A 14,565-nucleotide genomic window follows, 5' to 3' on the forward strand; every position below is an offset into this window, starting at 1 on the left:
TTTTATTTTAATTCAGATTGTGGTTTCTAGAATAATTTTAAAATAACCAACCTGTATAATGTAAACTTCTTCCTTCTCACCGTACCAGATTTCAAACTTGCGGTTATCGCCCTTAACATATTCTGTGATTCCAACTTCCTCCATCTACAACAAATTAAAGGTTAAAATTTCCTGGGTACTTTACTTTGAATGTTAAATTACTTAAACCTTCTCCACCATAATCTAAATTGAACAAAATTTATCACTTGGAAAAACACATATGCTTCAGTCCTGTGATTGACACAAATGCCATATATAGCAAAGCAGCCTGTCCAAAGTTGAGTTCTGTTATCAATACATTATACAATATTAAAAAATGTTTTGTTGTAGTAAAAGTAATAAAAAAAACCTTACAAGATGTTATGTTCCAAGAAGACCCTGCCTTGTAGACACACATTTCAGACACTAGTTTATAAAACCATGAGGGACATAAGTACCATGTGATATGTTTCTAGCCTCCTCTTACAGATAACAAGTTGTAACCAATCTCATTTTATTCTAGAATTTTCATGTTTTTAATTATTGTCCAGCTTAATTAATCTTATACATTTCTTAATTATCTCTATAGATCCCTACCAGTTATAAATAGCTAATTTATGGGTCTGGTGATTTCAATCAAATACCCCCTATAAACTCATGTGCTTTGTATACTTCATCCTCAGCTGGTGGTAATTTTGGAAGCAGAGCCTTGCTGGAGGAGGTGTGTTTCTGGTGGTGGGCCATAGTCACCCCCACTTGCCAGAACTTTTCTTACTCTTGCACTGCTGCTTTCTACCTGCTATAAGCAGAGGTGATACCCAGCCTCTGTTCTTTCCATGCTTTCCTCTGCCATCATAAAGCTTCCCCTCTAGAGTATAAACCAAAATAAATCCTTTTCTCCTATCAGTTGCCTTTGGTCGGGTGTTTTAACCCTAAAATGTAAAGGTAATTCAACAATGGGGCAGGAAAGAACCACTGAGGTATATGAGTATCCCTGTATTTCCACCAGTCCTTTGCTCTCTATAAGTAAAATAGGTCTTTCAAGATAGTGGCAACTTTTTCTTAGCCAGTAAACTTTTATACATAATCTCTCTTCCTCCACACAGCTTTTCTTTTCCTCCACAGACTTGTGCTTCTCACAGCTATCTCATTATTTGTTGCTAATACCTTGGTTAATTCCATTTGGGACAATTTCACTCCCTTATATACATATATTTTCTCTCAGCTCATCCTGCCTTTCCTATTTTCTTTCAATTCCTACCTAATTATCTGAAGGAATATCACACTCCATTCCACTTATGAACCCCTCAAAGGAGCCTAATTAAAATGAGAGTGCTCATGAGATTCCTACATGAAGGGAAAAGGAAAGCAATGATGCTTAGAAATGAAGTATAAACATGTTAATGAAAGAGCCTCTGGCATCTACCTGGATTAAATGTAGTCAGAGGTTTGGAAATGTCTCCAAATATCTTCATATCCTTAATGTACAACACTAATTACTCAAATACTCAAGTGTGAAAGATGTATAGTGCTCATATTCCATCTGTTATGTAATTGTTGTGTGAGTATATGTGTGTATGCATTGGTCTGTGCATGTGTGAGGAGACCAAAGAACAATCTTAGGTTCCATTTCTCAAATGCAGTTTGAGATCAGACAGTAGACCAGAGGAATCCGCCAATCTATATCCCATACTGAGATTATAGGCCTGTTCAACCAAACCCTACTTTTACATGGGTCCTGGAGTTTTAATTCAGGTTCTAATTCTTGTGTGGCAAGCAATTTACCAACGAAGGTACATCTGCAGCCCTCAATTTCTTTAAATTAATTTTGTTTTATCACATGGTTTTGTCTCAGTCACACGAAAGCTAACCAACACATAGGTTTTAGTCAGAGAAAACCAGGTTAAAAACTTTATCTATCCCTACAATTCATCAGCTCTATAACTTTGTTTAAGTTGCCTGAATTTTCTAAAATTTTGCTTCAAGTATAAAATTTTAAAAAAATGTATATCTCATCAAATTCATGTAAGAATTAAACAGCATGCTGAGATCATATAATGAACTTTTAAAGTATAGATTTGGGCACACCATGTCCTGGCACAGCCAGGTCCACCAGTGGACCCAAGACAGATCAAGATGCTAAGGACTCTGACAGCAACCAAGCCAAGACCCACTGTCAAATGCAGAATCTGAAATGTCTGTTTTAGTAAGATCTTGATCCTCCAGAATAAACAGTGTTATTTGTGACCTATGATGAGTGATGAGTACAACATGGCAGGAGGGCAAGTTAATAACCAAGAGTGGTGGTTTGAATGTGAATGCATGTCTTCCCCATAGTCTCAGGGAGTTTTGATTAAGACTGTGCTTTCAACTTGAGTTTCCACCCGCCCTGCTAGACAAGTGTCACTGGGGGCAGATCTTGTATTCCAGCCCTTCTAGGTGTGTTCAGAGTCAGTTTGAGCTCCGGCTAATGGTTCTTGCTAGTGTTGGAGAAAACTCTCTCTTCTACTCTGGATGCTTGAGTGAGCCAGCTTCTTCTACAGTGATGGAATTTCCCCTGGATTCTGAAAGCCTGAAATAAACCCTTTCCTCCCATAAAAAAGTATAGATTTGTTTTCTACTCTTGTTTGAATTGCATAAATTTTGCTCTTTTCTTTTTTAAATTTATTTTATTTTATTTTATTTATTTATTTGGTTTTTCAAGGTAGGATCTGGCTCTAGCCCAGGTTGACCTGGAATTCACTATGTATCTCAGAGTGGCCTTGAAATCACAGCGATCTTCCTACCTCTGCCTCCTGAGTGCTGGGATTAAAGACATGCACATCCATGCCTGGCTCATTTATTTTATTATTTTATTTTATTTTATTTTATTTTATTTTATTTTATTTTAGAGAGAGATAGAAAGAGGGAGAGAGAGGGAAAGAGAGAATGGGCATGCCAGGGCCTTCAGCCACCTTGTGTATCTGGCTTATGTGGGACCAGGAGAAGTAAACTTGGGTCCTTTGGCTTCACAAACAAATGTCTTAACAGCTAAAACATCTCTTCAGCCCAGTTTTGCTATTTTCCATTGCTAACTTATAGCACAACATTATTGATTAAGTGAATTTTAGAATTGCTCTGGAAATCAAGCCACTATTATCTATGTATTAAATTGGAAGAACAGGTGAGAATAAGAAGCACATGATCTGAGAAATCTGAAAAACTAAAATCTCACCATCTGATTAATCTATGACCTTGCATAGAATTTTTCTTTGCATGTAAGTGGTTGAATTATAATAGAACACATAGTCATTAGAAGCAAGTTAAGAATGATGCAATCAAGAAAAGAGTCCATTTGGGAGAGAGAAGAGTTTCTCAGCAGTAAGTTCACCACAAGTAAGACTAGGTTTGCTTAGTGCCACACCAGTAAAGATGGATTCTTGTGATAAGTAATAAGAGGAAGCAGGCTGAGTGAGGCCTAAGAAATATTCTAATTTCCCTCTTTCACAAGTTCTCATCTGAAACTTTGCAGACATCTTTAACTAAAGGATAATATCATGTCAGCAAACCAAAGAATCCAACAGATGTTCTTCCTTCAAATGCCCAGTATTATTTATTTTCTATATCTGGCAACTCACTAAACCCTCATGTCTATCTTCCATTGAAATGGTTCCTACATGTATCCCATTCTATGTTTCCATGGCAACTGTTATAATTTTATAATTTCAATTGTTCCGACTTCATTACCTCATGAGAGCCTCTTTACTTTAATGTACTTGAGAAATGCTGCTGACATGCCAAACCTTGTGCCAAATTTAAGGCAAAATATAAAATAAATACAAATCATAAATTCTGCATTAGTTACTAGATCATCCCACAAGTAAAATATGAATCAAATGAATTTGGGTTAAACATGCCTACCAAGATAAAGTACATTCTCAAGAAATAAATATACACACAGCAAAATATATATGTCCTGTCTGAAATATGTTAGAACTTCCTGGTTCTCAAACAATGCTTGCTAATACTATAAACAACCCTTAAAATATGGGGCCTTTCAATGGACACTGTGGCCACTCAAACCTCACCAAAACAGAGATACAGAGTCAAAAGAGAAAACAGCACTAAATCAGATTCCTATCTTGCCTGACAAGGCTCAAGGAACACTGTGTAAGAGGGGGTGAAAGATTGTAAGAGCCTTAGGGTGGGTGGGAATAGCCAGAGACATGTTTTCCCCACCCATGCAGAGACTGACTGAGGCCTCTTGGTCTCCGCAATGAATACCAATAATCCACTGAAGAAGACACTCAGCAGTACAGGGGTAGGGGAAAGAGGGGTCTAAAAGTATAACTATTTTGTTAAAAAGCAATAAATAATTAATGGGACCTTGAAGACGGACTGTGAGTATTAAGAGACCAACTGATATTACAAAGATAGTTGCAGTTTTAAAGATGTTTTGTAGCTGCTGTAGATTCACAAATGAAGCAGTGAGAAAAAGACAATGAGAAGGGCTCAGGGACCTGACCCTGGGCAGGGATTCTGATATGTATAGATAGGGGCAGTTGACCTTCTGGAGAGAGTCAGTTGCCAGGGCCTCCTTATCAGGTATCTTTGTGACAAGAATACCTAGGGCCCATCATAGGACATTGCTTGCCTTCAGTATAAGCAATGCTGAAATTTCATCAGTTCTCAAATATATAGTAGAGATAATTATTACAAGAAAAAACACTCATGAAAAATGACTAAAATGATAATGGATGGAGACTTAAGAGTAAGGATTTTCTGTTTTCAAACTATTCTATAAAAATATTATATTGCTTTTAGAGTATATATCTTAAAACCAACTCATTAAGTGTAAAAAATCAGATTCTGGGGCTGGAGAGATGTCTCAGTAGGTAAAGTGCTTGCTGTGTGCACCTGTCATTGTGTAAATAGAATGGTCCCAGGGCTTGCTGGCTAGCTAGTATAGACACATTGGTGAGTTCTAGGTTCAGTGAGCCCTTGCCTCAAAAAGTAAGGTGGGGCTGGTGAAATGGTTCAGTGGTTGGAATACCTCCTGTGCAAATACCGGGGCCTGAAGATGCCTGAGAGACCACTCGAGTTTGAACCCCAGGACCCATATAAATGGCTGGGCAAGGTGACATATTACTGTAACCCCATTATTGTGGGGATCAGGAACTAGAGAATCAATGGTGTTTGCAAAACAAACAAACAAAAAACAAGGCAAGCTCAAGGATCAGGAAGAGACTCTCTAGTTCAGAGAGGAACCAGCAGAAAGAGCAATGGATGCACACACCTGATGTTCCTATCCAGCCACCGCAGGCGAACACAGAGGGCACCACATGAACACAAGCATGTGCACATAGTACACAGCACCATCACATTACACACACTCACACAAAAGAAATAGAGCAGATAGAATATAAAAGAAAGGAAAGAAGAAGGAAAAAAGAAAGGAAGAGAGAGAAAGAAAGAAGGAAGATGGAGACTGATTGAAGGCACCCAAAGTGAACCAACCTCAAGCCTTCACATGCACATGCACATTGTGTACCTACACACATACACATTACATACATGCATGCAAAAAAAAAATCACATGCACCAATTACAGCCTCATGTGAACCGGAATTTCCTTTTTTTTTTTTTTTTTTTTTTTTTTTTTTTACTGGTGGCAAAACCAATTAAAAGTGTTACTGGGTAATAGTAACTTCCCCAAACAACACTGTCCTAATTTTAATGCCACACTAATGTTATTCCACAATGGCAGCTTGCATTGATTTGTCCAGCACAGAGGTTCTGCTTTATCAGACTTCTGTATCACATTATTACTTGAGAGATTTATTTGAAGCCAGGTATGGTGGTACACACCTATAATCCCAGTACCCAGGAGGAAAAAGCTGAAGGGTTGCTGCAAATTTGAGGCCAACCTAATCTACATAGTGAGTTCTAGGTAATAATAGTTCATAGTAAGTCCTAGTCCCCCCAAAAAAATTTTTAAACAAAGGGATGTACAACTGAACTATAAGATGTACTCACTTGAAACAAGAAAGCATGCAAAGTGGAATATATGTATGGAGCAATATTACATCAAAAAACTCAAATTTCCTTACTTTCAGGCAGTGCTTAAAACTGTATGATGGGTATCTATCAGCGCCTTCTCCAGTTTCCACACGCCTTTTACAAAAAACAACAGCTTTTTCATACAAGAAAAGGTGTCTCTGCATGGGTTTGAAACGAGCTAAATCCTTCATTTTTGTAGCACCTTTCCGGTGTCCTATCCAAACACTGAATCCGCCTTGCATTACCATCTTGCCCAGCTCATTTAAGTTTCCCTGGAATGAAAAAAAAAAAAATCAAAATCCATTAAAACAAGGCAGAGATGTTTTAACATCTCTGGCATCATTTTTTTTTCAGTTTCCAGCATGATCTACCACAAACCTGATGTACAATTTGCATGTCTTTAATCTTTTATGGGTAAGTTTTTACATTGAAGCATGCTATGAATCACATATGTACAAAATCATGGTGCATAAAGGAAACTTCCTTTTTCCCTGGCTTGACATCAGTTTTCATGAGGAGCTATTTCAGCTAGGAAAACCCTTCTGTCTCTTCCTCATGGTATATATAAGTCCAAGGTTTCCCTCTGGATAGAGCTGATCTGGGAAAAGCTGCAAGCTACAAAGACTAGAACTTTTTCTTTCATATCTACTGTAGACTTGGGAAAGCAGAAATTCCAGGATAGTATATCTACTTAGCTGACCCAAGCAAGATCTCTGGATGTCTAGACTTGAGGATAGACTGCTAAGGACAAGGGGGATGTCACAAATCCACTTTGTTGCTGACCTGAAGCCAATTCTCCACTTAGCATTATAAGTAATAATACTTATGTTTTGATCTCCATTTTCCTGCCTTTTATATGTTTTTCCGAATTGATTCCTAAAGGCAATGAAGGATTATCGACATGCTTATCCTCTATAATTCCAACAATTGTTAATGCATACTTACAATGTAGCCATTTATTGCTACCTGATGCATGGAGTCATTAACTGACTTTAGTAAATCCAGTATTGTATCAAGTGCCTCCTTTAACTCAGTAGATCCTTCACAGTCTTTGCTATATTTCAATAGCTCCTGCAATTAGAAGTCAGGAATTAAACTTAATATTAGGGATGTATTAAAATAGCTGGAGCCGGGCGTGATGGCACACGCCTTTAATCCCAGCACTCAGGAGGCAGAGGTAGGAGGATCGCTGAGAGTTCTAGGCCACCCTGAGACTACATAGTGAATTCCAGGTCAGCCTGAGCCAGAGTGAGACCCTACCTTGAAAAACCCAAAAAAAAAAAAAAAAAAAAAGCTGGAAAAACTGAGCACATTTTGGTTAAAATTCTTTCAAGCAAGAATCCAAAGATAACATCAACTTTTTAGAATAATTTCTTCAATATGCTCTTTATCACATTAATATTATATTTAATAACAATGTCAAAATTAGGTAAGAAGTACAATAACAACTGAACAGTATAAAACAAAGGGCATTTGCTGCTTTTAGAGCTGAAGAACAATAATGACTAATGACAGAGACACATTAGAAATTAATTTTTAATTCAATTACTCATGAGATTTTGTCTTTTACATGCACACATTTGTTATTCATGACACATTCACAGTGCATACAACATGTAAAATTGTGAAGTGTGAAGAGTACCTTTTAAAATATGCTATGTCGTATTTATGCTGAACACAGATTTTATAATCCTTGCATATTATACTAGGGGAATATTATTTGTATTTTTCATTGAGAAGGCTCACAGGAAATATACTCTCAAAACTGTAAGAAATATTTATTTAGATCTTATTAACAATTTTAAAAGTTATTTTGTAAAACATCACACATAAATTAATGCCAATTGATCTGAGAATTAACAGGAGACACTCCAAATATTCTCAGCATGATTGACTTGATATCTATTCCAGGCATCATTAGCACAGACACCATGAAGGAGCATGCTGCACAAATCCTACTGCTGACTCCAGTGCCCCTCCTTCAGCCTTCTATTCCTAGTAGTTCCTATTCAACCACTTCCTTTTTAATTGCTCAGTGCCCTCTGACACAAAAAGTAAGTAAAGAAACAAATTCTTCATGTTATTACCTTTAAAAGCAGATGGTATTTAGTGATTCTTTGCACTGGTTTGAGTAAATAGGAATCCAGACCAAGCCTATGCTTTAGTTTTCTTTGACATTCCTGCCATTAAAAGACAATGATCAATGAGTGTTAAAGTGAGGCATGTATTTGTGAAAATGTTAAGTCACTGATTTGACCCATAAAGTTTCAGGAATGAATGAATCTTTCTAACACATCAAAGATGAGAAATCACTGGTGCATATAGTACAAATATAGTATCACCAAATGTACTATAAGATATAGTAAATAGAATTTTGTGAATTTAGGTGACACAAAATTTGAGCATTTCAAATTTAGACAGTTTTCATGCATATAACTCATATTGACATAAACTGCTTCAAAGTTCAGAAAGCAAAAAAAGGTCACTAAGTTACAATGATTAAAAAGTTTTTGTAAATCTATTAAGTAAATTGACAAAAGACTCAGCACCACTGGTGAAAGCCCTGAAAAGAAATAGGTTGTGCTAAATATAAATCAGATTGGGTATGAGAGCAGACTTTTTAAGATCACAAGAAAAAAAAATAGCCCTCATCAACTATTGCTACATAGTAATTGGCTCACTGCAAGTATAAATGCCAAGGTTCATGACACTGGGTCCAGGGAACAGTGTAGGGACCTTAATTAGGGGAAGATGAGAGTGATTAGAAGAAAATGTGCATATGGGAAGCACAGAACACAAAGAGACTAAGAGAAGACATACCTGGATAAGATGCAAAGCCTCCCACTGGGTATGCATAAAATTCAGCATATAAACTAATTCAAGTAAGAATTGACACCTGCTGCCAGGCATGGTGGCACATGCCTTTAATCCCAGCAGAGCAGAGGTAGGAGGCAGAAATGGGAGGTTAGCTGTTAGTTCACAGCCTGCCTAGGACTACAGAGTAGATCCAGGTCAGCCTAGGCTAGAGTGAGACCTCACCAAGAAAAAAAAAGAAAGAAAGAAAGAAAGAAAAGAAAAAAGAAAGAAAAGAAAAGAAATAAGAAAAAGCGAAGAAGAAGAATTAACACTATATGCTTCAAGATGAAGGACTGATGTATATAGTTTGACCTACCCCTTCAAGAAACCCAATCCCCTGAAGAAAACAAAGACACCCAACCCAAAGTGATGGAAAATTTATTTCTCATACAACAACAAAAAGTGAAGATGAAGGAGAAAATATTGCCAAAATTTAGAAAATAAAGCAGATGTATAAGAAGTAACCAAGTGATCACAATGGAGAAAAGAGAACCTCGAGTTAATAGAGGAAAGATACACGTGATAGCCCAGTTTATAGAAAACACTCCTCTCTTCATTTCAAAGACTGCAATTTGACATAACCAGCACCCCTGAAGGTGTCAGTGGAGGGATTCAAAATTTCAAAGGGGGCTGGAGAGATGGATTAGTACTTAAGGCACCTGTCTGCAAAGCCAGGACTCAGGTTTGATTCCCCATGACCCACATAAGCCAGATGCACAAGGTGGCATATGTGTCTTAAGTTTGTTTGCAGTGGCTGGAGGCCCTGGTGTACACATCGTCTCTCTATCTGCCTCTCTTTCTCTCTCTCTCTCTTACATTAAAAAAAAAAACAAAAAAAAAAACCTAAACTTAAAAAAAGTGTGCAAAACAATTAGATAATGATAAGTCTGGGGTAAGGATGTGGGGCACTCAGAACTCTTGCATACTGTTACTGGGAATGTGAAACAGTGGTCACTGTAGAAACAGTCTGGTAAGACCTCAAAATGGTAAACAAAGGTATCCTCAGTCTGAGTGATCTTTTTTTTTTTTTGGTTTTTTTTTATTTAATTAATTAATTTATTTATTTATTTGAGAGTGACAGACACAGAGAAAAAGACAGAGGGAGAGAGAGAGAATGGGCGCGCCATGGCTTCCAGCCTCTGCAAACGAACTCCAGATGCGTGCGCCCCCTTGTGCATCTGGCTAACGTGGGACCTGGGGAACTGAGCCTCGAACCGGGGTCCTTAGGCTTCACAGGCAAGCGCTTAACCGCTAAGCCATCTCTCCAGCCCAGTCTGAGTGATCTTTATCCCTAAGGTATATAGCCAACAGAAATGATAATACATGACTACATAAAAAAATGTGCATAAAAATTTTCTTAACCACATTATACATGCTAATTAAAGGGTGGAAACAAAAGCCAGCATGGTGGGTGCAACCTTTAATCCCAGCACATAAGAGTTTGAGGTAGGTAGATTGCTATGAGATTAAGGCCAGCCTGATAGTACAGAGTGAATAGAGTGAGTTCATGGTCAGCCTGGGCTAGAGTGATACCCTAGTTGAAAAAGAACACACAAACAACAAAAAAAGGTGGAAACAAGCCAACTACTGCCTATCAATAAATGATTGGATAAGTCAAATGTGATATATCTGTTCAATGAAATATTCAACCAGAAAAAGTAATACAATATTGTTACATTCCATATGAAGTTCTGAAATATGCCAAGTGAATAAAAGCCACATACAAGAAAAAAAAAAAAAACTAGGTTATGCATTTCCCATCACATGAAATGTCCAAACTAGGCTCAATGTACAGAAAGCAAACTAGCAGTTGCCTAGGGCTGAATGCATTGGGGGAGGGGAGGCAGTGACTAAGTAGTGCTAAAAGTGAAGGGTGGTGTAAATACGGGTTATTTTTGTTTGGTGTTGTTTTGTTGTTTTCACAGACAAGGTCTTACTGTATAGCCCAGGTTCAAATCAAATTCACAAGCCTTCTACCTCAGCCTGCCCGGTGCTAGGATAGCAAGTGTGTGCCACCGTGAGAAACTTTACAGGTGTTTTGTTTTGTTTTGTTTTGTTTTGTTTTGTTTTGTTTTGTTTTGTTTTGTTTTGTTTTGTTTTTCTTTTTCTTTTTTAGGCAGGGTCTTGCTCTAGACCAGGCTGACCTAGAATTCATGATGTAGTCTCAGGCTGGCCTCTTACTTACAATGCTCTTCCCACCTCAGAGGCCTCCCAAAGGTCTTTCTTTTTCTTTTTAATGATAAAAATGTTCTTCAAAGGATTGTCATGATCACCCACCATACAGTTTTGTAAATATACTAAAAATCCCTGAGTTGTATACTATAAAGGGTGAATTTTTATGTTCTATTTTATGGTACTTTAAGTACATCGTAATGACTTACCAAAAATTATCATGATGGCATATACCTTTAACCCCAGCACTTATGTGGCAGAAATAGGAGGATCTCTGGGGTTTCAAGCCCAAATTGACACTACATAGCGAACTTCAGGTCAGCCTGTGCTAGAGAGAGACCCCACCACGAAAAACTAATAATAATAATAAACAAAATTTAGTAGACATGAAAATCTAAAATTAAAAAATAGATAACCTCATTTTTCTACATAACAGAGTAATTGTCCTTCCCTCCCACTAGCAGAGAAATGTATGTTTATCTATGAAGGCTAAAAACAGAGGGCCTCTGAACTAAGGCCTATACAGTCTAATTGAGAACAGAATACCATACTGAAAACAAGGAGAGGAGTTGAGTAACTCTGCCAAATTACAGCCTCACAGCCTTTTCCTCCAACTTAGCTACTATAGCAATAATTGCCAGATCTTTTTTACATCAAGTCAGTCTAGAAGATCTCAGCAGCTCGAGCCACCTCTTTAGAGGAAGGACTGAAAACGATACACCTAAGAAAACAACTGGAAAACATAATCCACTGAGAATCACAGTCACACAGAAATCAACATGAAATTTCCGATGAGTTTTCAAGTGGCTACTCTTAAGGTAACTGAGCAGAAATTTATGAGACATTTCATGAAAGCATCTAAGATGAGTGGCAGACATCAAGTGAAGAAAAATAATAGAAAAGCAATTTCAAGGCAATTGGAACTGTGCAAACAGAGGTTAACTATTTTTAAAAAATCTATTATCTTTATATAGAAAACTGAAAAGAATATTTTTCAAAAGCAGGATTCTATTAAAAGTAAATGGAAGAGAACAAAAAATTAACTGACAGCCTGTAAGAAAATCAGTATTCAGCTTCCTCAAAATAACTAAAACTAAGGGCTGAGGAGATTGCTCAGTGGGTAAAGCACTAGCTGCTCATGGATGAGGACTTAGACTCAATAGTGTCTGTAATCACAGTGAACCTAAGGCAATGTGGGAGGTGGAGACATGAGAACCCCTGGAAATTCACAGGCCAACTTGCCCAGCAAATGCAGTCATAAACAATAAGAGACACCACCACAGGCAAGGAAGAAGGCGAGCACCAACATCCAAAGTTCTCTGACCTCCACATGCACACTGCAACAAACATACACACATACTTAAATGTACGCCCACACAAACTATATCATTTATACAGCCTTTTAAGTAAAAATATATTAACTAAAAATAGAATTAGCAGGCTGGAGAGATGGCTTATCAGTTAAGATGCTTGTTATAAAGACAAAGGACACTCTGGTTTGATTCCCCAGGACCCACATAAACCAGATGCCCAAAGTGGCACATGCATCTAGAGTATATTTGCAGTGGCTGGAGGTCTTGGAGTGCCCATTCCCTCCCTCCCCCCCCCCTCTCTCTCTCCATATATATATATATATATATATATATATATATATATATATATATATATATAATATATCTGTCAAATAAATAAAAGTATAAAATATTTTAAAACATTAAAAAATAGAATTATTATATGACCCAGCTATGCCACTTTTGGTCCTATATCCAAAGGACTCCATATGTGTAAACCAGACATATTTGCACATCTATGCTCATGGCAGCACTGTACACAAAAGCTAAAATATGCAACCAGGTTGTATCCCCTTCAACAAGTGAATGGATAGAGAAAATGTGGTTTATACACACAATGGCATTTTAGTAAAGCATAGAGAAGAATGAAATTATTTCATTTGTAGGAAAAAGGGTGGGAATGTACACCATATTACACAAAATAAGCTAGGCTCAGAAATACATATATCATGGTTTCTCTAATACAAGAAATCTAGAGCATGTATATATTTGTGTGTATTACTTACATAAATAAAAATAAAGACTATTTAAAGGACTATTTGAAAAGAGGACTAGAGGAAAGGGCAGAGGACAGGAAAAGGTAGACAGGAATGACTATGATCAAAGTACTTGAAAAACGGTACTATTGTGAGGATCTGGGGAAATAGTCAACAGATAAGAGTGTTTGCTGAGTTCAGGCTCCAGCCACATACCCTCCACCAGAAAATTCTGGGCATAGCCAAAATCCTGTAACACCAGTCTTGGGTGGGAGAGCAGAGATGGGAGAATCTCTGGAACTCCCTGGTCAGTCAATCTGACTAAAAAATAATGGTAGCTCCAGGTTTAGTGAGAGACTCCTTAAAACAACAAGTGGAAGAGGGATAGAGGAGGGCACCAGAAATTCTCTAGCCTCCACACATATGCTTACAAGATATATGCATCTGCACACACACACAAATGCACACACAGAGACAAAAATGAACACATAAACACATACATTATATACACACATATCACACCATAATACTACACACACACTCCAAAAGAAACATTGCATAATAAATATCCATTAATACTTTTTTTGGTTTTTTGAGGTGGAGTCTGTAGCCCAGGTTGACCAGGAATAGTCTGGCCTCAAACTCACAGCCTCACAGCAATCCTCCTACCTATGCCTCCCAAGTGCTGGGATTAAAGTGTGCCACAATGCCTGACCATTAATACATTTTTTAATTGAAGAATGTAATGGCAGAAATAAAACCCTCAATATGAGTGAAAGATAAACCCCAGAAAGTAAGACAATTAGACAAAATCTTAGAAAACACAGAAAAGATAAGATCAAGGGGCAGTCTAGGATTCCAACACCTGTGCAACAGAAATTCTAGAGGCAAATGAGGAAAATTGGGTAGAAGACTATCAAAGAAGAATATGAGAGTAAACTTAAACTGGGGGTTCCAAAGTTTCAGCAAAAGTGAGAGCACTTGTGGAGTATGCCAAAAGCCCTGGATTCCATGCCCAGCACCACAAAGTAGACAATTGCCAAAATATTAATATAATGAATGAAAACAGTGCCAATATACAAGCCCTAAATATTGAATAAGTTCTCATAATCTTTTGGGGGACAAAAACTAGGTATCTCGCAAAAGAACAGAAGTCAAACTACCACCAGATTTCTAAGCAGCAACAATGGAATCTGGAAGATCTCCTTGAAATGATGAAATTGAAAGACAATAAATACAAATATACAGAGAATAAAGTTTTATAATTCCTAAAACTGGAAGAGGTTTGGGTAGGAATCAGAGAAAGTACCTAGAAAGTTAAGTGAGCAAAAGAAAATCATGTCCATATAGTCATGAGGCAGGTAACAGTGAAAAGAAGCTAAGTCTTCTTTTTCCATGGCAAGAAGGCAAAAGAGAAGCATGTTTTTGGTGAT

The 14,565-nt window shown here is 37.4% G+C and overlaps 1 protein-coding gene across 4 annotated transcripts in view; it reads right to left on the minus strand.

The window, feature by feature from the left end:
• Positions 1-14,565, minus strand: part of Mcf2 (MCF.2 cell line derived transforming sequence) — a 72,673-nt gene that overhangs the window by 9,074 nt on the left and 49,034 nt on the right. For all 4 annotated transcript variants that reach the window (XM_045140263.1, XM_045140266.1, XM_045140265.1 and 1 more), the window contains 4 exons: positions 8,145-8,237; positions 7,003-7,128; positions 6,108-6,329; positions 52-144 (listed from right to left, as the gene is read on the minus strand). In XM_045140263.1, the coding sequence (XP_044996198.1) occupies positions 52-144; positions 6,108-6,329; positions 7,003-7,128; positions 8,145-8,237 (534 nt within the window). The remainder of the gene's footprint in view (positions 1-51; positions 145-6,107; positions 6,330-7,002; positions 7,129-8,144; positions 8,238-14,565) is intronic.

Source organism: Jaculus jaculus, chromosome X (assembly GCF_020740685.1).
Source record: "Jaculus jaculus isolate mJacJac1 chromosome X, mJacJac1.mat.Y.cur, whole genome shotgun sequence".
NCBI classification, from domain to species: domain Eukaryota; kingdom Metazoa; phylum Chordata; class Mammalia; order Rodentia; family Dipodidae; genus Jaculus; species Jaculus jaculus.